General features: G+C 43.6%; 1 protein-coding gene across 2 annotated transcripts in view; it reads right to left on the minus strand.

The window, feature by feature from the left end:
- EPHA6 (EPH receptor A6) overlaps window positions 1–25242 on the minus strand; it is a 1434803-nt gene that overhangs the window by 390621 nt on the left and 1018940 nt on the right. Inside the window, exons 7-8 of one of the 2 annotated variants that reach the window (XM_073668175.1) lie at window positions 5829–5876; window positions 2211–2373 (exon numbers count right to left, since the gene is read on the minus strand). In XM_073668175.1, the coding sequence (XP_073524276.1) occupies window positions 2211–2373; window positions 5829–5876 (211 nt within the window). The remainder of the gene's footprint in view (window positions 1–2210; window positions 2374–5828; window positions 5877–25242) is intronic. The other variant, XM_073668176.1, reaches the window with a different exon arrangement.

Consider the following 25242-nt stretch of genomic DNA (forward strand, 5'->3'; position numbering starts at 1 on the left):
ACGTGGCGCACACGGTTCATTACTTTTTTTCGCAAAGTAAACAATTGTCTTTCTTCATGTTTTTTAACTAAAAAGAGGCAAGTTTTGCAAAAAATGTCAGCGTACATAAAATTGCTGCAGGGAAGACTGGAGCACATATGAGACAAATTTTGCAACTTTTTGAATCACAACACATTTGGTAACCTTAAACCACACCCAAAGCGACAAACTAAAAAAAAAAAGGGAATACCTAAAATAATCAAAAAAGATGCAAAATGGAAAAATGAATTTGGAGCAAATAAAAAAAAAGGCGCAGAACTCCAAAAACTCAACAAAAGAAAGGTCCAAATGCAATAATGAATTGGACTGTAACTTTAGCAGCCTGAAGTCACCACCAGGTGGAGCTGAATACATGCATTGTGTACATGGGACTCTTTAATAACCCAGTATGAAGGGAGACACTATGCTCCCTCTAGTGGCTGCGGCTTATGATTTATGTCATCAACTACTAGAACTTGAGGCATTCGATTAGTAGCTTACTTTTGTCTGATTAACGTCTGCATTAATGTAACACATCATCTCCTATTACATAATTACCCTCTTTTACCCTAACTACAATAAATTGCAAAGCCACCTTGCATTTCAAGTTAAAGTAATATTCTTGCTTACTCCTTTGAGTACTAATTATGTGACCCCCCCCCAATGAAAAACAGGACTGTATATGCAACTACACTAATGATGGATGCATAATGTTTGCATAATAAAAGCACAATTAAACATTGATTATCTACCATTTTATTGTTGCATGTTTATATAAAAATTCTCTATTTTTGCCAACATGTATTTCTCCAGAATCCCAGGATCTGATTTTCCTATAAGCAAGTGATACATGTGTCTATACTTGACCCTAAGTAAAGCATTCACTGTCACATGGTCACAACTCAAATGCTACCCAGTTCACACAAGCAGTTACTGTGCGTCTGACTCTTCTCAGCGCTGCTAACAGGTTTTCCCCCTAGCATGCACATAGGGAGAGACCTGTCAATCAGCTGCAGTAGTGCTGGGAGAAGCTGTCTAGCGGCAACGATGGACTACTCTGGTCTCTGGCTATGGTCCCTGATCCGTGTCTTTAAAGAGAATCTGTCAGCAGGAGGTTTTTGCTATTTAATCTGAGGGCAGCATGATGTAGGGGCTGGGATACGGATTTCAGAGATGTGTCACTTATTAGGCTGTGTGCTGTAGTTTCAATACAATCATTGTTTTATCAGCAGGAAATTATCATCGCCGGACTAGCTCCTGCAGGCACCCTAACCATTCCCCCAGCAGTGATTAACAGATCACTGTCAATATACAATGTACATAGAAAGCTGCCAAGCAGTGGTGTGGTCGTAGTCAGCTTTCTAAGTAATGCTACATCTGCAGCAGAGAAAACTCAAATTCTGTCACAACAGCTGCACTCAGTAAAGTAAGTGGCTCATTGCTGGAATCAGGGTCTCTTTCCCTACATCAGTCTGCTCTCAGATAAGGTCGCAAAAACTTGGTGACAGATTCCCTTTAAAGGGAACCTGTCACCAGAAAAAAATGCTATTAACCTGCAGATATGGGGCTAATCTGCAGCTTAATAGTGTTACTAACCTGCCCGGCGCCTGCACTTAGCTTATTCCCCCTACAGGCTTCGGTTTCAGTCATGGGGGCGGCGCCGGCGCGGTTTCAGACACTTAAATCTATAATTGTCATTCAGGGCACCCCCGGGCCAGACTGACTCTGACTCTGTCAGTCAGGACCAGGGGCATAGTTACAGCCGCTGCTCTCTATACTTAGAGCTGCGACTTGAACGTGCGCGCAGCCCCCGTAACTCAAACCGATATGCTGCGGTGGGAATAAAGTTAATTTTCTCCCCACAGCATTTGGCTAAGTGCAGGCGCCGGGCAGGTTAGTAATGCTATTAACCAGCAGATTAACCCCATATCTGCAGGTTAATAGCATTTTTTTATGGTGACAAGTTCCCTTTAAAGCATATTTTCCCTGAAACGAGAATTTCAGAGAATAATTGTATTGTATTCAATGTCTCTACCACTAACAGATGTAAAGCAGTGCAATTAAATGAGGAGGATAGGACATTTACATATTAAATTACTGTGAAGTAAGAAAAGAAAAAAGTGACTGTTTGTACTATTTTTACAATCTGATACTGTACGTTTTTGGAGAATTCTGAAGTTAATTAAACTTACTTTCATCTCCGGTTTCAAATTCAAACTTATGACTGTACCCGCTGTATCCTGCAGCGGTCCTGACGCGAATGTGAAAGATATACTTGGTGGATGGCTTGAGGCCTGTGATAATAACACTGGGAGCTTTGGATCTTGTGGAGGAATAACTGAGCTGTTCATGTTCCTGCAGAAAAAGAAAAGAAAATAGTCAGAATTAAGAAGCAAGATTACCTGGAAAATATCATCTCATTGCTAATGCAGTCACCGGCTTCAACCTTTTGTGAAATGCACAATGAGTTTATGTAGGTTTTTTTCTTTTCACCGTTTGTTATTCTTTAGCCTTTGAAAGCTGCGCCTTTGATTTGCTGCATGAAATGACAAGTTCTTAGCGCCATTGAGCTTATCTTTATGATAAACTCAGCTCTGCATTTACAATGAAAGCTTTGCTTTATAGTTTCAAGCAGAATGAAATATAACGTTGCTTTTTTTTAATGGGGCACCACACCAATGATAATAAGTCAGGCTTAAAGGGGAACTCTAATATTTTCTAAAATGATGCCATAAAGGCTTTTGACAGTTCAGTCTATGTTTATTTCCATGTTTCTTTGGATGGACCCATAGATCCATTGGGATTATGTTCGGGAATTGCATTCTGTGACATTTCCTAAAGCACTTCCATACAATTCTATAATTTCAAAAGGGTATATATACTTTGTAACTGAAGGAGGGCCTGTCACTTGCTAAAAAAATAAGTTGACTATATTGTAAAAAATCCACGAGTTCTCCTGATTCTGCAACTTTTTTCCATTTTCTGCTGTGCTGCTCTGTTGCTGAGATATTCACATTTGTTGATTTAGGAGAGCAGTATGTGAAATCTCTCCTTGTGGTTCAATTGGGCGCTTCTTTAGAGTCTTCTCTGTGCTTTCAACTCTCCCTCCTAGATTCTGCCAATCACAGCTCAGAAGGTGATATAACAACGTAGCACTGAATGGCAGCATCTGGGAGGGAGAGATGGCAGCACACGCCCCGAGAGAAGACTCTGAAGAAACACCAATTTGCACTACAAGCAGAGATTTCACATACTGCGCTCTGAAAGCAATAAATGTAAATATCTCTGCAATGGAGCGACATATCGCAAAGCGGAAAAAAGCAGCAGAATCAGGAAATCTCAGGGATTTTTTTTACAAGGTATTTAACTCAATTTTTATTTTGAGCAAGTGACAAGTCTTATTAAAGCTGATTGGATCGAATGATCCAGCTAACTTTAGAGTAGCACTTGCAATCTCTGTAGCAAAGAGGTTCTGAGTGTGGTGCTTCTTGCCTAGGAGACCTGCCACCTCTGATAGATTTCAGAAGTGGCCGGTAAACTAAGCAACCAACAGCAAAAAACAGAAATAAAAATCCTTCTTTTCTTGAAATTATTTTTTAACAAGAAGTAAATAATAAAGTTGCTTCTTTTTACAAGCACTTTGGAAATTAATTCAGTAAAGTACTTAAGAATAACCCTTTAAGGATCTGATGACATGGGCTCTGCAACCATGAAGATCCATTACTCTGCATGACAGCTGCAGACACAAAACAGTAATATTAAAATGGTTGCAAAAGTCTTACATTTTTTATATGTTTTCATTAAAAAACCTTTACATATTTTTATGCTTTTACTGTCTAGTAGTGAATCATATATCAGGAACGTTTGCCAACTCTGTGCTGTTCTTCAGTTTATAAAATTAACATACTAAGGTCAAAAGTCTCCTGTTTTTCAGAAAATAAAACAGGCTTTCTCTAATATCCCTCATACAGGCTTCCATCACACAAGTTTTTTCAATGTTTTCTTTTTTTTCTGGTTAGCACAGTATGGCTCATATTAAGCAGCAAAAATTAAATACCCATTACTGTTAAAATAAACAGGTTCTTTCAGCGGAGCCTCTTAAAGCTATGTTCACACTGAGTCTTTGGCATGGGTTTTGAAATCAGTTTCTGCTCCAATCTTCACATTCAAAAAACCACTTCAAATATTCTTTGAATACTATTCCTATTGATTTCAGTGGAAAAACACATTGCTTTTCATATAAAGTTTTTTTTTCTGATGTATTAAAATAATTTCCTGCAGAAAAAACAAAAGCAAAGTGATACGTCACTTCTTTGATGCTGATTCCTTCTGCAATCCGTAACAAATTTGACAGTGAAATACAAACACTGCAAAAAAGTGTGTAAAAGTAATGAACTGAAAACCTTGCTGAAAACTGCATGCACAGTATTTCTGACATTGGATTCTTCCATCTAAACAAAAAAAAAACCCCAAAACCTTTGACATACATTAAGGGTATGTGCAAACTGAGTTTTTTGAGTAGTATTTGGAGCAGAAACAGAGTCAAATCCTCTTCAAAAATCAAAACTTCTACAACAATGTGAAGTTTCTTTTAGAAAAAAAAATCAGCAAAAAGGCTCAGTGTTCAAATACCCCAAGAGTACGTTCACATTGAGTTTTTTTCAAGGTGGACAAATCTGACATGGTTTTCAAGAGAAATCCAGGTCAGGAAGCACAGATTTGGCACAATTTTTAATTTTCTTCCCTGTGTTTTTTTGCAGCGTTTTGACTTGACCATGCCAAATTTTGAGCAGATTCCATTAGAGATCTGTATCAATAAAATCCCTTTTTTTTTCCTTGCTTCAATGTAGATTTCCTATTGCAATCAATGGGCAGAGTATTCAAAGAGTATATGAAAACGTTTTTGCTGTTTATTTTGAATTTGATCCACTACAAGACTATCATAAAACCCCTCTGTGTGACCACGTCCTAGGATACATGTTGACGATGAACATCACATTCGGCAGATTTATTGCAGAAATTTCTGTAACTTTTCCATTTATGCAGAAATCCACGTCTATGCTGCAGAAGCTGCGCCTTTAAGGGCCTGTGCACACATTGCGCTTTTGTCGCAGTTGTCTTACAAAACCTGAAGCTTTGGTACCAGCAAAGTGAATGAGAATCCTGAAGTCTCATGCACATGTTGCTTATTTTTTACTTGTGGATTTGGTGCAGATTTAAATCTGCCGTATGTCAATTATTTCAGCGTTTTTCCTGCAGATATCACCCATACTAATAAGCGGGGAAATAATCTGCACCAAAAACAAGTGTAAAAAAGGTGACAAAAACACAACAAAAAATCTGCAAAAATGTGCATATTTTACAGTACATTTCTCCTGCCAAGAGATGCTGAAATTTCTGCAGCAAATACTTAAAGTGTGCACAGACCCCAACATGAAAGGAATGGGATTTCTGCAACAAAATAGACAAATGTGATTATACCCTTAGAATTGTATGGTTGTCACTTCTCATCCATATGTTGATGTGTAAGGGGCTAGTAATCTATCCATTGTCCTAAATTTACAAATTCACCAAAAATATATGATAGCTACTTTTCCCCCCTTCTTTTATATTTCTGGGGGTACATTGTTTAGATTCTTCTTATTTTAAAGTAAACCCCAGAAATGGAATCAATGCATAATTATTAAAACTCCACTTCTAATCCTAGCTTATTTTCATGGATGCAGCTCCCATTTCGAGATATAGCGAGGTAGAGTCATCACAAGGATGAAGGACATAAGCGTGAGCTTTAAATGCTATTTGTTACTCACATCTACCCGCAGGTAGTGCCAAAATGGCGGCGCTATCCGGGGGTAGTCCTGTTGGCGAGAGAAAAAAATGCATGTAACTTATAGGGATTTTATCCCCTTGGAATCTACTCTTCAAAAACTAAATTATAAGCAAATAATTCATGATATATTTTCTGTAAAGTGAGGAAAAACTGAAATAGATACATAAATCTAATAATACAAAGAAGGCATAAAAGGTCACAAGTTTGCTACCTATAAAAGATATTCATAGCAGTGTCCATTTTCACCAGTACATTACCTCTTTATGGCTGTCTAACCCTAGTATAGAATGATATCTGCCCACGTCAAATCCACAGAAGTTTAGGAAATCAGATGTTGCCTGGTTTGAGTCACCATTAGACATGAGCGAACCCCCACTGTAAAGTTGCTGAACTCCGAATACTGACTTTTTTCAGAAGTCCGTTACAGTGTTCGGAGAGAGAACTTACTACGACCAATTTACAACACCAAAGTTCATGTCCCCATTGACTTCTATGGGGTTCGGGTTCTGACTAAAGTTAAGGTAGAGTTCTGGCACCGAAACTGAACTTCGGACTAAAAGTATGGTCAAACCCGACCATCCCTAGTCACCATATTTGAGAGGTTTGCATGTGCTTGCTTGTAACATGAAGGGAATGTAAGAAAACCAGTAGATTTCCTAGACTAAGGAAATAAAAACAAAACAGGGTAGAAAAAAAATACTTTTAGCTCCTAAAAGAAAGTCATTATTTTTATTAGTACCCAAATTAAAATAGCAGGCGATTAGTGTCTTCTCCATACTACAGACATGCACACCCCTTCAGGGTGAAGCTTAAGAACTAACCAGATCTGTATAACAAAAACATATTAACAAAAAAAATCTGGAAAAAATATAGTTTGATGTAAGTGTTTACAAAAGGGCGACCACTGACTTCTTAGCAAGACCATTATGCTGGAGATTTGTCCATCAACGCTGATGATTAAATCTGAGCAGTTGCCTGTTTGACCCACACACGGTATTTAGACATTGTAGTCCTTTGGCAAGTCAGATGTGTAAAATTTTTTGAGAAGTTGCTGCTCAAATAGGGCTGGAGCTACATGAAGATTTTGGCCTACACACAGGTTACGTGGCCAAAGATTGGCAAGTCCTACTGCCATATCATAGTGGTGATGAAGGTTGCATTGCAACCTCTAGGGTACATCTACAAGCAAGTCACAAAAAGTCCAACTTGGTCTGACATTTTGTGGCTTCCTTGTCGTGGTTGGAGTACCCATGTGCCCATTCTCTTGTATCACGTTGCAATATAGCAGTGGCACATAGCAATTTTTGTGACCATGGCCAAAGTCTTGATGTAGCTTTAGCCTAAGGTGGCTCCAGTTTCAAGGATGTGACCAAACATTTGTGTCTTTCTTCTTGATTTAAAAAAAAAAAGTAGCAGAGAAAATGGCATGAAATATCACAACTCCCATAAAAGCATTTATAGGAAAAAAAATGTTGCTGTTTAAAGGGAATATGTCCTCAAAAAATGACTTATTGTTTAAAATCAGGTTTATTATGTTAAATCTGTTTTAAAAAAAATGTCAATTTTGTTTCAATTTTCTCATATCATTATCTATATTAAAAATAATACATTTAGCAATTTATTGGCTACTAGTATAGATGAGCGGACCCTTGGAAGTTCAGGTTCTGGTATCCTACCCGAACTTTATTCCAAAGTTTGGTTCAGGCACCAGAACTGTACCCGAACTTGAACCAGAACCCAAACCCCATTAAAAACAATGTGTACATGAACTTTTGATCTGGAAGTTTTTCTCTCTCTCCCACGGACTTTTCCCGGAACTCCTTACATTGCAACGGACTTCTGGAAGAAGTCTGTGTTTGGTGATTAGCATCGGACACTTACTATCTGGTATGAACCCCGAACTTTTAAGTTTGGGTTCGCTCATCTCTAGCTACTAGACTCATACTTCCAATTCTGTATAGATGACTTTACAGCAGTCTGATTATCTTCACAGACAGGATTACAATGAATGGTATCACTTCTATATATACAGTAGATAACACAGAGCCATTCACAAGAAGTGATGTCATAGCTCATCACCCCCTTTACAAGGACCTTTCTTGATATTAGAGCATGCTCAGATAACAGTTCCATGCAACAATCGGGCTTTGAGTCCATGTGAAGTACAAGATGTAAGAATCTGGTCTAGTGGCCATTGTAAAAATTGCAAGATTTTAATTCATATGAATAAAAAAATACATTTAGCATAAAAGACAAAAACAACTATAAAGACAAACCACAGCCACTAATCAAAGCAAAGAGAGGGCAAAATGTATATTAAAAGCCATTGGTAATGCTCATATTATGACTGTAACAACAGAAAAGTTGTTGTACAGGTTACATGTGCCAGTTAAAGAAGCCCTCCTCCTCCTCCCATCAAAGTTTTTTTCCTCTTAATATATTGCAATTATCATGTTATATAGAACTTTGTACTTACAATTGCTCATTTTGCCTTTCTACACAGTTAATTATTCTCTTTTTCCTGCAAAAATCATCGCCCTCTTCAACTCCTGACCCAGTTGCTCCGCTCCTCCCACCTGCCAGGGACTTAGGCAGTGATCGATGACTCATGCAGGGAAAATTGACCTTCTCTTTCTACATAGGGATTAGAAGGATTCAGCCAGTCAGATTTTAATCACGAGATGTCATAGACTTAACAGAAAGGAAAAGAATAAACTGGGTAGAAGGACAAAATGAGCAATTGTAAGTGCATAGTGCTATATAATGTGACAAATGCAATATATTAAGAGGATAACAATTTTGATACGAGTGCTTCTTTAAGTTTTCTACTTTTTTAAATTGTCCTCCATCTATTCAGGTCAGTGGGATACCTAAAAAAAAAATCATTACAGATTCTATATAAAACAAAGTCACTATGATGAATTTTATCAGGTTTGCTGGAGGGAAAACAAGACGTAATATATACAGTGGTGGCCAAAAGTATTGGCACCCCTGCAATTCTATCAGATAATACTCAGTTTCTTCCTGAAAATGATTGCAATCACAAATTCTTTGGTCTTATTATCTTCATTTAATTTGCTTGCAAAGAAAAAACACAAAAGAGAATGAAGCAAAAATCAAATCATTGATCATTTCACACAAAACTCCAAAAATGGGCCGGACAAAAGTAATGGCACCCTCAGCCTAATACTTGGTTGCACAACCTTTAGCCAAAATAACTGCGAACAACCGCTACCAGTAACCATCAATGAGTTTCTTACAATGCTCTGCTGGAATTGTAGACCATTCTTCTTTGGCAAACTGCTCCAGGTCCATAATATTTGAAGGGTGCCTTCTCCAAACTGCCATTTTGAGATCTCTCCACAGGTGTTCTATGGGATTCAGGTCTGGACTCATTGCTGGCCACCTTAGAAGTCTCCAGTGCTTTCTCTCAAACCATTTTATAGTGCTTTTGGAAGTGTGTTTTGGGTCATTGTCCTGCTGGAAGACCCATGACCTCTGAGGGAGACCCAACTTTCTCACACTGGGCCCTACATTATGCTGCAAAATTTGTTGGTAGTCTTCAGACTTCATAATGCCATGCACACGGTCAAGCAGTCCAGTGCCAGAGGCAGCAAAGCAACCCCAAAACTTCAGGGAACCTCCGCCATGTTTGACTGTAGGGACCGTGTTCTTTTCTTTGAATGCCTCTTTTTTTTTTCTGTACACTCTATGTTGATGCTTTTCCCAAAAAGCTCTACTTTTGTCTCATCTGACCAGAGAACATTCTTCCAAAACGTTTTAGGCTTTCTCAGGTAAGTTTTGGCAAACTCCAGCCTGGCTTTTTTATGTCTCGGGGTAAGAAGTGGGGTCTTCCTGGGTATCCTACCATACAGTCCCTTTTCATTCAGACGCCGACGGATAGTACGGGTTGACACTGTTGTACCCTCGGACTGCAGGGCAGCTTGAACTTGTTTGGATGTTAGTCGAGGTTCTTTATCCACCATCCGCACAATCTTGCGTTGAAATCTCTCGTCAATTTTTCTTTTCCGTCCACATCTAGGGAGGTTAGCCACAGTGCCATGGGCTTTAAACTTCTTGATGACACTGCGCACGGAAGACACAGGAACATTCAGGTCTTTGGAGATGGACTTGTAGCCTTGAGATTGCTCATGCTTCCTCACAATTTGGTTTCTCAAGTCCTCAGACAGTTCTTTGGTCTTCTTTCTTTTCTCCATGCTCAATGTGGTACACACAAGGACACAGGACAGAGGTTGAGTCAACTTTAATCCATGTTAACTGGCTGCAAGTGTGATTTAGTTATTGCCACCACCTGTTAGGTGCCACAGGTAAGTTACAGGTGCTGTTAATTACACGAATTAGAGAAGCATCACATGATTTTTCAAACAGTGCCAATACTTTTGTCCACCCCCTTTTTTAGTTTTGGTGTGGAATTATATCCAATTTGGCTTTAGGACAATTCTTTTTGTGTTTTTTCATTGAAGACAAATTAAATGAAGATAATAATTTGTGATTGCAATCATTTTCAGGAAGAAACAGAGTATTATCTGACAGAATTGCAGGGGTGCCAATACTTTTGGCCACCATTGTAGGTAAACCGACAGCTCAACACACTCACCGCAAATGTTCTTTCCTGATCATGTGCTCGGCCACTTGAGGGCACCAAAGTAATCAAAAGAAAACTAGGATGGAAAGTCTAGCACTCCACCTAGCTCCAACCATCCATCCATGGATTTTACCCTTCCAGATGGAATCCTGGACTTTCCATCCTAATTTTTCTAGAACACACAATTATTTTTGGATGAAAACACATATTTGTAATTATTTTCCAGGCTCCATTGTTCTGCTTCTGCTGTTCTACAATGTTTTCTCTTCTACTTGTATTTACCAAATATAAATATTTATCTAGGTTCTCTGGAAACTTTCCAAATAACAAGACGGTGAAGGCCCAGGGACCAGCCGGCGAGTGTAAAGCAATGCACAAAATCAGTTTCTCATATCCAGAGAAATGAAACTTGTACCTCAATCTGAAATATTGATGGTGTGATCACTGCATTCATAACTCCTCGCTTCCTTTGTTGGCAATGTTCTAAGCTTCCGAGTTTGTTAGACTTGCTTGTTAAAGCGAACCTGTCGCCTGCTGGATGAGACAATGGTGGTGACCTGACACTATGTGAAAGGAGAGAACGTTGCTATCATTGTCAAATATGACCATGATAAAAATATGTGTAGGAGCCATCTCACAGGGAACTGTATGAGGAGCTGTAAATGGCTTAGAGTTAAGTAATAAACTCTGGTGGCCAGTGATAGTCAACCTCATTTGGGGCTGACATTGAAGCATATCTACTGTACTTTTAGGGCTCATTACTTTGTCAGAACCTGGTGGGTCAGATTGACCCTGGCTACGGGTCCATATCACAGACTTGTAGGCACTCTGTGTTGTGTCTCACAAGCTCTCCTAGATGTTATCCTTCCAAGGAAGACTACCATAGTATGTGATGGAGCAATGCCACATCCCGCCATGTTTTCCTGTAATTTGTAAGATGAAAAAACTTGTATGCTGTCATAAAAAGTCACATGGAGGTATGTTATATGAGTTTATGTAAACTCCACCCAAAAATGGGCATTCTGAGGCGAGTCGAGATACATTCTTGTGTGTAGTTGGTGGGTTGGATTTTAACAGCTAAAATGATTTTTACAAGGGCTAATAATGATTAGAAGAAATTCTCCCCCTCACCCACCACTTGTAGCTCCTATTCCAAAGCACACAAAGTCGCTTCTGGTCTCTACTTCTCGGCCCTGTCTTGAGACTGGAAATACTTATCAAGCCAATCACTGGCACTTTAAAAATCGGCTTAATTGAAACTTCTGGATAATTCTAGCTTGTCAAGGCAGGACCAAGAAGTAGGAGCACAGAAAATTTTAGTAAAGGCATTGCAGGGGTTCAGTGGGGGTGAGTATAACTTCACATTTTTAACCAGTCTGAGCTCTTTTAAAAATACTTTTTATCTGCTGGAAGGAATGTTTCATCAGAAAATGTAGGTTCCAATTATGCCAGAATTCTCGTGTTAAAAGCTTTGAAGTTACATAATTTTTGTACTATAAGGAGTTACACAAAAATGGTGCAACTTTAGACATTTTCACGCCAGCTACGGCCAAAATGGGCAGTGCTAGGTTGGGACTGAGGTACAACGGGGTGTGGAGACAGCAGCTTGTCTAATTCATGACAACCTGCGGTGTACCTTACTCCATAAATCTTCTTCTAGTTCCTGACTGGAGTAAGATTTGTGGTGAGGCACACCCACTTTTAAGACGTGCCTGATCCATTAAGAGGCATTTTTTAATGAATCTGGTGCCTCTGCCCCCTGCAAGCACCCTAATCAAGATCAGTGTGAACAACTCCAGTTTTGATGAATTGAGTTTGTGTTTAAATCAGGTCTGTGTTAGATTTTTCTTTTTTAAATGTATTAAAAAAATTTGATATATTTTAATTTTTATATCCGAAAAACATAGATGTTTTGCAATATGCGCAATAACCGCTAGATCTAACATTAGATCCATGCATTATTTTTTCCGCATATTTACCTTAGAACCAATAGATGGATTGAAACCCAAGAGAATTGTATTGAAGTATTTTATGAGCATGGTCTCATTAGGGCAACATCACTAGGAAGTGATGGGGAGGAGGTGAGCTGTGACATCGCCTATTGTGAATGGAGAATGCTGTGTTATCTACTGTATATAGAGGTGTTATCTGTCATTGTAAACAGTTCTGTCATAATACTGAAATTGCAGAATAGTCTTCTATAAATATAAGCAAGAAGGAGACTAATATTAGACTTAGTGTCCAATCAGAAAATTGCAAGATTTATGATTTTTTTCAATATGTGATATGGAAAGTTAAAAATAAAATTCTGATTCCCTTTTAAGGTGCAGTCTTGAGTTTGGAAATTTATCGTATTGCAACAAACTTAAAGAAGTTGTCTAGGATTTTCTTTTTTTTTAATATGGGACTAGAAACTAACAGGCACGTAATTGCTGCCTGTTCTACGCGGCGCTGACTCTGAGCAGTCACTGACTGCTCATGCCAGCGATTCATCTGCTCCATGTCACCAGACCAGCTCCTCCTCTTATTGGCTGCTCTGTTGACGGAATGTAACTGCTGATGTCATACTGATTGACAGCTGGCTCCCCGCAGTTAGGCAGCGGGGAGTCGGCAATCAAACAGTATGACATTTTCAGGCAAGTGCTCTGTTGATGTAACGTCAGCAGAAGCTGCTGAATCACCAGCAAGAGCTGTGTGTGACCACTCTGTGCCATCAGAGATCGGCGCCAGGCACAGCAAGCAGGTGGTTAGCAACTGCTTGCCTGTTAGTTCTTAGACACATTGTAAAAATAAAAAATAGTACTGGAAAACGCCTTTACTTATAAAAATGGACTAAAAAAAGTTTATACAACTTAAATTCACGCTTCACTTAAAGTTGTCAGTTCATAAAGTACAACTTAAATGAGTTTCTAATATCATTCACCCATGTGTATGTCACCCAGAGATAAACTAGTGATCACGGGGACCGACATTGTTCTCTATTCCTTTTCAGTAAACCCAATGAATAACACTACAGTAAGCATTTCCCCAGCTTGAAATAGCTGATAACAGGGAACAATAGACTGCATTCAACGGCACAGAAAATAGAGAAAAGATAGCGTCCTTTTAAACCGTTGTATATGCCAAAAAAAAGCGAGATTTAGCTCTTCTGCACATCCAGCTGCTACAAAAAACATGAAGGAAACGATGCATTCAGAGCAGCTATTGCCACATGCGCCGCCGTATATTTCCTGGTAGTAAACAAACAGAATAATATTTTTTCCTCTTGTTCCACTATGAATATTTTATATTACATTTTCAAAATAAAAAGAACCATGCAAAAATATGAGAGCACAAAACTTTCCGGGGAAAAAAAAATGATACTGTAAGATCCAGGGTCCTGGAAAAAAAAATCTATTTTTTTCCTGAAAGGTAAAGGCTGAAATCATATACAATGTGCTTGTGCTTAACAGGAAACAAAATTTGCTAGAGCTGGAAATTTCAAGATGGAGTGTGCAACGCCTCGCAGAGCATAAATTGTGGAGGTAATAAAAAGAGAAACTGTTCCCTGAGGACCAAATTCACAGTCCCTGAAAGCGTTAGTAAATTTTCACATGGTTAAAACAGCACCGCGTCCCCGCTCCACTGCCTAATAATGTTTCTTTGCTTTGGGTAGTATATTCAAGCCTTGACTGGACTTAATATTATTGAATTATGTTTTCTGATATAAAAGGATGATCCACAGAGCACAATACAGAGGTGCGGGGGGCCCACACTCTTGTAGTTTATCACATACCGCCGGTAATCGGTTCCGCTACTGAACACATTCTGTTTTATCAATACGGTAATTGCTTTTGGTTATTAGTTCACATATAAAAGTGGATATGGGAGATGGGAATTGGAAATCTATTTTCCTGAATTCCTCATATACACAGTATAAGGCGTCATCATTCCAAGCGTATGGTACCTGTGTCCGTCTATTTCTCAACTTTGTGACAATAACTATGAGGCTGTAGTTACAGGGGTCCGGCTGCTACAAAACACAATGAAGTCTATTAAATACTGGGACAACACACCCATCAAAATAAGGTTTAGGGGAAAAGTTGGTGCAAACTTTTTCACAGGACCCGTATCATTGGCCGTGTCACTAATCTGTTGCCGATAAAAGGGATCCTTGAGAATCACTTCCTACTTGATGGCATCCGCGGCTCTTCTTTTGATTCGCCAGCTTGACGTGATATAACATGTGCATCACACCACCATGATGATATCATGCCAGTTCAGCTAATCAAAAGAATGATGTGGATGCAAGAAGATGGAAAATGGTTCTCAGAGCTACCATCAATCAGCCATAGATTACTGACAGTTTCCTGCAAATCGATTAGCAGTAGCTCTACTTAGGGGTTGTCCATAATTACTGGAGTACCAGCTACATGATAGACTAATTTGGGAGGCAAGGTAATGTTAAAGGAGTTGTCAGCATTTTTTTTAAAATCAGAGTGACATAAAGATAGATGTCCCAATCGATGCGGCCTGATCTCCTGCCTCAGTGAGGTGGTCCTGACACAGGGACATTAAAATAAGAAAGACTACTGCACTTCTTGGTCTGAGTGAAGAAAGTTACATGTCAGCATCATTTCATGTTGCAGAGGACCACACTTTACAAGATGGCCAATGCTTAAAGGTATTGTCCTACAAAGTACATTTTAATTAACAGATCTTGGAATAATTATTTTTGCTCCACCTGGTCAGAAACCTTGGTCATGGTCGGTTAGGACCAATGGAGTGGAAACTACGTGAAGAGACCAACTGCGTCTCCACTGCTTCACATATCTAATAGCTATTACAGAAAGTGTCTACTACACTGCTCCTAACAGGTTGTGACTCAAGTCCAGACTGGGAGGATTCAAAGAGGTTGTCTCATGAACAAAGTACATTTTAATGATTAGATCCATAGAGTATCCACTTCACTGGTCCTCACAGGCCGTGACCAAGTTTCAGGACCAGGTGGAGCAAAATGTTGGCCATCATGTACAATGTAGTAAGCAAAAATTTAATTTAGCCTGTCAAAAAGGGGATGATATTACATATGTCTGAAAATAAATGAGCTTGATGTTTACACAAAGTAGATCCAACAACTTTACAGCTTGGAGTTCCTTTGACATTTTCTAGTAGTTAACGGAGAAACTACTGTTTATTCTCATTGTTCGGACCCTATGTGCATGTAATAGGTTGAATAGTTTATTGTCTGTTCACTGACTCCAAGGCATGTTAATAAACCTAAAATATTCAGAGAAACCTACAGAGGCTCTAAAAGAATCATAGCCCTTAATTATTCCAGTCTGACTGTGATTACGACTTTATTATATATCTCTGCCCAGAGCCTAAACAATCACACATTTTCCTTTTGGTTATTACGATTTAATATACAATTAGCATAATAACTAGCCAAATGTAAATGTCATAGCCCGAGGGACCGCTAATTATCCAGCATAAGCAGTGTGATCATCTTGTGGCATCAGTAGTGTCGAAATGCGATTTTGGGAATAATCCTTTGGTGACCTCAAATCCCACCGCTTGCTTTAGAAGTCACATTTATTGGTTATTAATGTTTTCCAGGTATGAGAATTTTCAGAGCTGTTTATAGTACTGTCGCCACCTGAGGACATGGACATGCCAATATTATGCATTTTTCTTTTTTTTTGTGAACATTTTCATCATTTTTTTTTATCCATAGCCTTAAAGGAAAACTAAACCTTATTTCTGAAACATAAAAATAGCTTCTTATAGCATTCACACAAATCTAGACATATTCCTGGAGGTTCGCAGAACTGGAGATATGTAAGATAAAGGAAGTAGCATCCAATAGTTATTGCATTAACCTCTTTTATACATAAAGGTATAAAATACTGTATATGATTAACTGTATACATTAATAAAGTTTTCCCCATTTATTTATATGTCAAAGGTTGTGCAACAATAGAAAAACATGTCTAGTTCTTACAAAAAAGGTTCAGCCCCTTTCACTCTATTGGGCTCAGTTGTAATACCAGATACAACCTGTGGACTGATATGGCACTGTTTTTTAAAACAAAGTAGTTATGTTTTTCTAACAACTTTTAAGGAGATGAAAATAAAATTTGAGCTACATATAACATAAAACTTACTTTAAAAAGTCAGAATTATGCGTCGATACAGTTCCATATTTCCCTACCATTTTGTGCTGACATTGGCTGAAGCTATGATGTGCCGTCCCGACACATAACTACTCCAGTCAGTCACTTGCCACTGTGGTGATATCAGTAAGTACGGCGCATGCCTTTCATTGACATGTACAGAATAACTGCACTCGTGTATGTACCAAAAAAAGTAAAAAAGCAAGGCTAATGTATACTACACAAATGTAACATGACATTAACAAGTACAGTAAAATACACACCCAAGGTAACCTTAGTTCACAGTGTCCAGGTGTTCCAGCAGCTGGAAACTCCAGTAACCTTAAAGTGTCTCTCAAAGGTTCCCATGAGGTTTCCAGGCTTCACAGCTGCCGGGAGACATGGTGGCTGTGAACTCTGGTAAGGTTACCTGAGTTCACAGCCACTGGGTCTCACGGTAGCCCGAATGCCGGACTATTGTGTGCCAGACTCGCGGTCGTTCATCACTCCGGCACTGGCTCAGTGCAGCGTGAGAACTAGCTGCTATGAACTCAGGTGACCTTACAGTAAGGTTACCGCAGTTCACAAGCCGGCTCACACAGAGCTTACCGTGAGAACTGACACCTGTGACCCGCAGTAATCTTAATTATGTCACCGCTCATCACTGCAGTCGCGTTCTCACGCTAAGCTCAGTGTGCCCCGGCTGGCGTGGTGAGTGGTCACATTACTTATGTCATTGCTCACCAATCACCACAACATCTGAATGTAGCAGAGTCAGGGATGGTCGTGGGACCTCATCATTATGGATTAACGGCAGACAGGTGAGGATTACTTTGATTTTTTATTTATATTTTTATGTTAATAAATGGGTAAACCAGGGAATGTGTGGGGGAGTCTTTATTCAAATAAAATATTTTTCCTGTGTGTGTATTTTTTTCTTTTAACTTACTCAGTTAGTAATGGGGGCGTCTGATATATATGCCTCTCCACTACTAACCTATGGGCTTTATGTCAGCTGACATTACAAAGCTGACATCAACCCAATAAACTATTACCCCGCTTGCCAACACACCAGGGCAAGCAAGGAGAGCAAAGGCTAAGCTCCTGAATTGGCGCATCTGATGGATGAGACATTTTTGGGGTGGCTGATGGCTGGTGTTATTAGTCTGGGAGGGGGCCAATATCCATATCCCCCTCCCAACCTATTAAGATCAGCCCATAGCTGTCTGTTTAGCCACTGCTGGTTATTAAAAATAGGGGGGACCCCATGTCATTTTTTTTGGGGGGGTGGCCCCTTTGTAATAACTAGTAAAGGCTAAACAGACAGCTATGAGCTGATATTAATAGGCTGGGAACCTTTATGGATATTGTCCCCTTCCCAGAATAATAACATCAGCTGTATGCTTTCCCTCAGCTGATTATTACGTCGTTTTTTTCATTTATTTATTTATTAACAAGTACAATAAAATACACACCCAAGGCAATCTTAGCTCACAGCTTCCAGGTGTTTCAGCAGCTGGAAACTCCAGTAACCTTAAAGTATCCCTCAAAGGTTCCCATGAGGTTTCCGGACCTCACAGCTGCCGGATGACTTCTGGACCCCAACAGGAAACTGGACATACAGTAAGAAGTCTGTGCTTGGGGTCCGGTACCAGATGCTAAAAGTCCGGTACGAGCCTTGAACTTTCCAGTTCGGATTCACTCATCCCTAATTATAATCCCTTCACAAGTCCGTTTAAAACCTGTACTGGAAAAAACAATACCGATGTCATCAGTGTTTTGGATCAGTGTGTCATCACTCAGTGTGCCATCAGCTTCTCTCTTACTTTGTAATGTTAAACATCCGTGTGCTGTAAGGGTTTTACATGGACCCATAGACTTGGACCATGTAATCTGTGCTATCGGTAAAAAATTGACATGTCTCCGTGTGGGTCGTACGGACACATGGTCTGTGTAAAAACACGGACATGTCAACATCACCATAGGTTTTAATGGGTATGTGTACCATGTCTCCGGTATGTGTGAAAACGGATGCCACATATACTGGAAACACGCATGTATGAAAGGGGCCTTATTGCCAGAAAAAAAAAAATATTCCTCAAATACACATGATAGATTATTTTGCAGAAATGACAGGTACACTTTAAATACTGATAAATTAAAATAAATTATGATGATGAATTGCATTGGAATAAAAATAGTCACTTTCACAGAACATTTATTTTGCCATATATATATATATGTGACGCCTCTTCTCAGAAGCCCCTTTATTTACCCTGGGAGATGGGGGACTCGGAGTCGGGTCCTGTGATGGAGAGATGGGGTGCAGCCATGGCCCGGACCCGCTCCGTGCCCAGGGCTGTCACAATTTAAAAAGGATGGTACGGGCTTATCCGGGTTGAGTGGCTGGTTACGACTACGCCACCTGTGGCACCTGGTGAGAGGCCACCAGCGCCGCTGCAGTCCGCTGAGGTATGGTGGTATGGCGGCCGTCGTTGTTACTACTCCCCACAGACGGAGCAAGGCCTCAGGGCAGAGAGACAGGATGAAGCGGGGGGAAGTAGTGGAGGAGACCGGGTGCTGCGTAATGCGGTGTAGCGCAAAATAAAGGGTCCGGAGGCGATAGGGGTGAACTGCCAAGACTTTACTCACATTAGAGATGACAGAAGGAAGGAGACTCCCTGCTCCTCGCGGAGTTCTGCAGTCACCAGAGATGAAGGGGGTCCGACAACCTTCGAGTAAGTCCAGTGTTCAATCAGGACCCCGCACCAGAGTGTTCCTAAACTACAGAAAGAGTGCTTTCCTGTCCGTGTGTGTAGATAAGCCGGATCTCCCTCTGAACTCCTCTCAGAAAAAGGGCACGGGTGGCAGCTCCGCTCCTTCCGATACTCGGTGGTATCCTCAGGGCCTACCGGGCTTCCCCGACCAGGACATGAAGTAGCAAGGTCGGGTATCGGGGGCCGGTACCCCTCTTGCAGCCGGAATCCCTCTAAATAGATCAGGTTGGCAAGCACAGGTGGCGTATACCGCTCCCTCTGCATCCTCCCTGGGATCCATTTGCGGTGGAGCTACACTCCTAAGCTCCGAGCCTTCTTGGTTGTGGTCCCTGACCGAGTTGAGACATTCCTTGTTTACAACCTGCCCCTCGACCCAAGGCCAAGGTACGAGGGCTGTGTCTCCATCTGCTGCAGGTCCACACAGGATCCACGCTCAGGGTGGGAGATCACAGTAATTTACAGTTCAAAGACCCGCAACCAAAAATGGCTTTTTATTAAATATGAAATTTAAAGTGTCACTAAAATGTGAGTCCTCCACCCTCACCCACATAAAATGGTTCCCCTAGCTCTTGGTTCCTCAGTCTCCCTGTAACCAGGAGGGCAGCACCTAGTGCATTCTAGCCCCCTCTGGTGGAGAAATGTGGTGTTGGATGTGGAGGTTGAGTCCTGACCATTGCACTGTTCTTACCTCAGAGGAGGAACACTACACTCCATTAGAGAAGTGCAGCATCCCTGTGGCGGTCGAACCCTCAGGGGCGACACATTCCTCCCTGGTGAAAGACAGCACGTCCGCGGGCTGCAAAAGAGTAATACCCAGGAAAGTTTTCTTTTCATATAACAAACAAACTCTCTTCCCTTTATGGGAGGCACATCTTCTTAAACGTTGCAAATATAACAATACATTATAAAAGTACAAAAGTATAAAATTATAAAAGTGCTAGCATTTTCCAGAGACATCATGCGCAGACAGGCGGGTTAAGGTGCAAAGACGCAGAGTTAATTCAGAAGTGCGAGGGACCTGTCCCAAACCCTTAACGTGGGCCCTGGGGTGGCTGCAGGGCATGAAGATCCCGAGTTGGACCTCCAGGAGAGCCACCCTGACAGGTTTTTCTTCTGAGGTCTTGAGGTAGAAATGTCCACGGTTTTGCATAAAACCAATATGGAGCACCTAAAAAGATGCAAACTATATACAAGGAAGGAGTTTGTCTGCTGCAAGTCTGCAGGGACCAATGTCTCTAGAAACCAGGGATAGAAAATCAAAACATAAATGTCAACATTTTAACAAGTTACAACCGCCGGGGCTGCTTAGATCTCGGGTTCCCTCCTGGGAAAAGGCTCGTTCCTCCCGACGGAGGCTGACCGGTCCTCTGAGGCTGAGCGCGAGGGGGCGTCGCTCCCGGACACTTTGTGGACATCCAGGGCATACCGCCCCCGCACCCCATGGTGGCGAAAGTAAGTTACTACATCGCCCGGGAAGAGGTTCTGGCCAGGGTGTCCCTTCTTCAGCCGTGGCTCGACGTCCCGCCGGCTGACAAAGACGTCGTCCTGGTGCTGAGGACTCATGATGAACCCCCAGCCCGCCTCATGGTGGAAGCGGACGACTTGCCCTTCCACACGGGGACTGGGACGGGTTGCCTCTTCCTGACGGGCCCGGGATTTAGCAGCTTTGGCCCGTACCTCGAGGCGCTCGCAGCGGACCTCCCTTTGGCATTGCTCCCGAGTGAGCTGGAGGATCTGCTCACGGCACGCTCACTCCTCCTCTGCGCTTCAGCCTGGGTCTCCCGGGGGAAGCCCATCAGGTCCCCCCCCTGGTTGTCCCAGGCCCACTCCTCAGCCTCCGGCCAGGTGACTGTCGGTGCGGGTAGCGGTGTCATTAGGGGTTGCTGCGGGTCCTCTGCAGGTGTGGACAAGTCCTGGTTGGAGCCAGTGGACACCTCTGCAGCTTCAGGTACTTCGGGTTCGGGGGTAGGGCGGCATCGCAGGTCCCCACCTATAGCTGCCGCTTGAAGCTCCAGAGCAAAGTCCTGCTCCCAGGTGACCACGGCGGGCAAGAGATATTCGGCCATGAGGTCCAGAATAGGAACGGTAGGCTCAGCAGCCGGGGCAGGGGTAGCATACTCACCCGCCTTTGGGCCGCTAGCGACCTCTGTCACCGTGTCTCCTTGGGCTTCAACTCCTTGGCGGCGGGCCCAGATGCGCAGCAACATTTCTTCCCGCCACGCAGCCGTCGCCGCCTCCTGGGCCTCTTTCTGTCTCCGCACGAGACCCGGGGCTTCCTGGTGGAGAAACTCCAATTCTCCCGCTGTTAGAATCTTGCCGCCGTGCTCCCTGCCGGGTGAAGGGCCTGAAACGGGTTCAGAAGGCTCAGTAGGTTGCGCTCCAGAAGCGTCCATGTCTGCTCCCGAAGATTGCCAACCTCCGACTACAAGGGTCGCACCTTGTTGCTTTTCTTCTTCCTCCTCTTTCGGGGCGGTTCCTGGGCGGCATGCTGACAGGCCCGCCTTCGTTCAGCCCATCCGGTTTGACAAGCATTACCCTTCGGACCGTCTCTGATGGAAGGGGCAGTCCACACTTTTGGCGCCAAGCGGGAACCCTGCCCACGATGGGAGGTGTTTGAAGACCGTCTTTTCACAGCATTATGGCGCCTGTTCTTCTTGGGCGGGCGCCATTTTAGGTGGAAAACAACAGTTCAAGGTGTAAGGCACACAGTACCCGGTAGCAATGGGTAATTCCTTCCTTTGCTGCGGGCACAAAATCCTGCCAACTACTCCAAGTTTTGTGACGCCTCTTCTCGGAAGCCCCTTTATTTACCCTGGGAGATGGGAGACTCGGAGTCGGGTCCTGTGATGGAGAGATGGTGTGCAGCCGTGGCCCGGACCCGCTCCGTGCCCAGGGCCATCATAATTTAGAAAGGATGGTACGGGCTTATCCGGGCTGAGTGGCTGGTTACGACTACGCCACCTGTGGCACCTGGTGAGAGGCCACCAGCGCCGCTGCAGTCCGCTGAGGCATGGTGGTATGGCGGCCGTCATTGTTACTACTCCCCACAGGCGGAGCAAGGCCTCAGGGCAGAGAGACAGGATGAAGGGGGGGGGGGGGAGTAGTAGAGGAGACCGGTTGCTGCGTAACTCGGTGTAGTGCAGAATAAAGAGTCCAGAGGCCATAGGGGTGAACTTCCAAGGCTTTACTCACATTAGAGATGGCAGAAGGAAGGCGACTCCCTGCTCCTCGCGGAGTTCTGCGGTAACCAGAGATGAAGGGGGTCCGACAACCTCCGAGTAAGTCCAGTGTTCAATCAGGACCCCGCACCAGAGTGTTCCTAAACTACAGACCAAGTGCTTTCCTGTCCGTGTGTGTAGATAGGCCGGGTCTCCCTCTGAACTCCTCTCAGAAAAAGGGCATGGGTGGCAGCTCCGCTCCTTCCGATACCCGGAGGGATCCTCAGGGCCTACCGGGCTTCCCCGACCAGGACATGAAGTAGCAAGGTCGGGTATCGGGGGCCGGTACCCCTCTTGCAGCCGGAATCCCTCTAAATAGATCAGGTTGGCAAGCACAGGTGGCGTATACCGCTCCGTCTGCATCCTCCCTGGGATCCATTTGCGGTGGAGCTACACTCCTAAGCTCCGGGCCTTCTTGGTTGTGGTCCCTGACCGAGTTGAGACATTCCTTGTTTACAACCTGCCCCTCGACCCAAGGCCAAGGTACGAGGGCTGTGTCTCCATCTGCTGCAGGTCCACACAGGATCCACGCTCAGGGTGGGAGATCACAGTAATTTACAGTTCAAAGACCCGCAACCAAAAATGGCTTTTTATTAAATATGAAATTTAAAGTGTCACTAAAATGTGAGTCCTCCACCCTCACCCACATAAAATGGTTCCCCTAGCTCTTGGTTCCCCAGTCTCCCTGTAACCAGGAGGGCAGCACCTAGTGCATTCTAGCCCCCTCTGGTGGAGAAATGTGGTGTTGGATGTGGAGGTTGAGTCCTGACCATCGCACTGTTCTTACCTCAGAGGAGGAACACTACACTCCATTAGAGAAGTGCAGCATCCCTGTGGCGGTCGAACCCTCAGGGGCGCCACATTCCTCCCTGGTGAAAGACAGCACGTCCGCGGGCTGCAAAAGAGTAATACCCAGGAAAGTTTTCTTTTCATATAACAAACAAACTCTCTTCCCTTTATGGGAGGCACATCTTCTTAAACGTTGCAAATATAGCAATACATTATAAAAGTACAAAAGTATAAAATTATAAAAGTGCTAGCATTTTCCAGAGACATCATGCGCAGACAGACGGGTTAAGGTGCAAAGACGCAGAGTTAGTTCAGAAGTGCGAGGGACCTGTCCCAAACCCTCAACGTGGGCCCCGGGTGGCTGCAGGACATGAAGATCCCGAGTTGGACCTCCAGGAGAGCCACCCTGACAGGTTTTGCTTCTGAGGTCTTGAGGTAGAAATGTCCACGGTTTTGCATAAAACCAATATGGAGCACGTAAAAAGATGCAAACTATATACAAGGAAGGAGTCTGTCTGCTGCAAGTCCGCAGGGACCAATGTCTCTAGAAACTTGGGATAGAAAATCAAAACATAAATGTCAACATTTTAACTTTTTAACAAGTTACAACCGCCGGGGCTGCTTAGATCTCGGGTTCCCTCCTGGGAAAAGGCTCGTTCCTCCCGACGGAGGCGGACCGGTCCTCTGAGGCTGAGCGCGAGGGGGCGTCGCTCCCGGACACTTTGTGGACATCCAGGGCGTACCACCCCCGCACCCCATGGTGGCGAGAGTAAGTTACTACATCGCCCGGGAAGAGGTTCCGGCCAGGGTGTCCCTTCTTCAGCCGCGGCTCGACGTCCTGCCAGCTGACAAAGACGTCGTTCTGGTACCGCGGACTCCTGATGAACCCCCACCCCGCCTCATGGTGGAAGCGGATGACTTGCCCTTCCACACAGGGACTGGGACGGGTTGCCTCTTCCTGACAGGCCCGGGATTTAGCAGCTGTGGCCCGTACCTCGAGGCGCTCGCAGCAGACCTCCCTCTGGCGTTGCTCCCGAGTGAGCTGGAGGATATGCTCATGGCACCGCTCACTCCTCCTCTGCGCTTCAGCCCGGGTCTCCTGGGGGAAGCCCATCAGGTCCCCCCCCGGTTGTCCCAGGGCCACTCCTCAGCCTCCGGCCAGGTGACTGTCGGTGCAGGTAGCGGTGTCATTAGGGGTTGCTGCGGGTCCTCTGCAGGTGTGGACAAGTCCTGGTTGGAGCCAGTGGACACCTCTGCAGCTTCAGGTACTTCGGGTTCGGGGGTAGGGCGGCATCGCAGGTCCCCACCTATAGCTGCCGCTTGCAGCTCCGGAGCAAAGACCTGCTCCCAGGTGACCGCGCCGGGCAAGAGATATTCGGCCATGAGGTCCAGAAGAGGAACGGTAGGCTCAGCAGCCGGGGCAGAGGTAGCACACTCACCCGCCTCTGGGCCGCTAGCGACCTCTGTCACCGTGTCTCCTTGGGCTTCAACTCCTTGGCAGCGGGCCCAGATGCGCAGCAACATTTCTTCCCGCCACGCAGCCGTCGCCGCCACCTGGGCCTCTTTCTGTCTCCGCACGAGACCCGGGGCTTCCTGGTGGAGAAACTCCAATTCTCCCACTGTTAGAATCTTGCCGCCGTGCTCCCTGCCGGGTGAAGGGCCTGAAACGGGTTCAGAAGGCTCGGTAGGTTGCGCTCCAGAAGCGTCCATGTCTGCTCCCGAAGATTGCCAACCTCCGACTACAAGGGCCGCGCCTTGTTGCTTTTCTTCTTCCTCCTCTTTCGGGGCGGTTCCTGGGCGGCATGCTGACAGGCCCGCCTTCGTTCAGCCCATCCGGTTTGACTGGCATTACCCCACGGACAGTCTCTGA

The sequence above is a fragment of the Phyllobates terribilis genome, unplaced genomic scaffold (assembly GCF_046119375.1).
Source record: "Phyllobates terribilis strain yellow unplaced genomic scaffold, ASM4611937v1 Scaffold_2__4_contigs__length_985480577, whole genome shotgun sequence".
In the NCBI taxonomy this organism is placed as follows: domain Eukaryota; kingdom Metazoa; phylum Chordata; class Amphibia; order Anura; family Dendrobatidae; genus Phyllobates; species Phyllobates terribilis.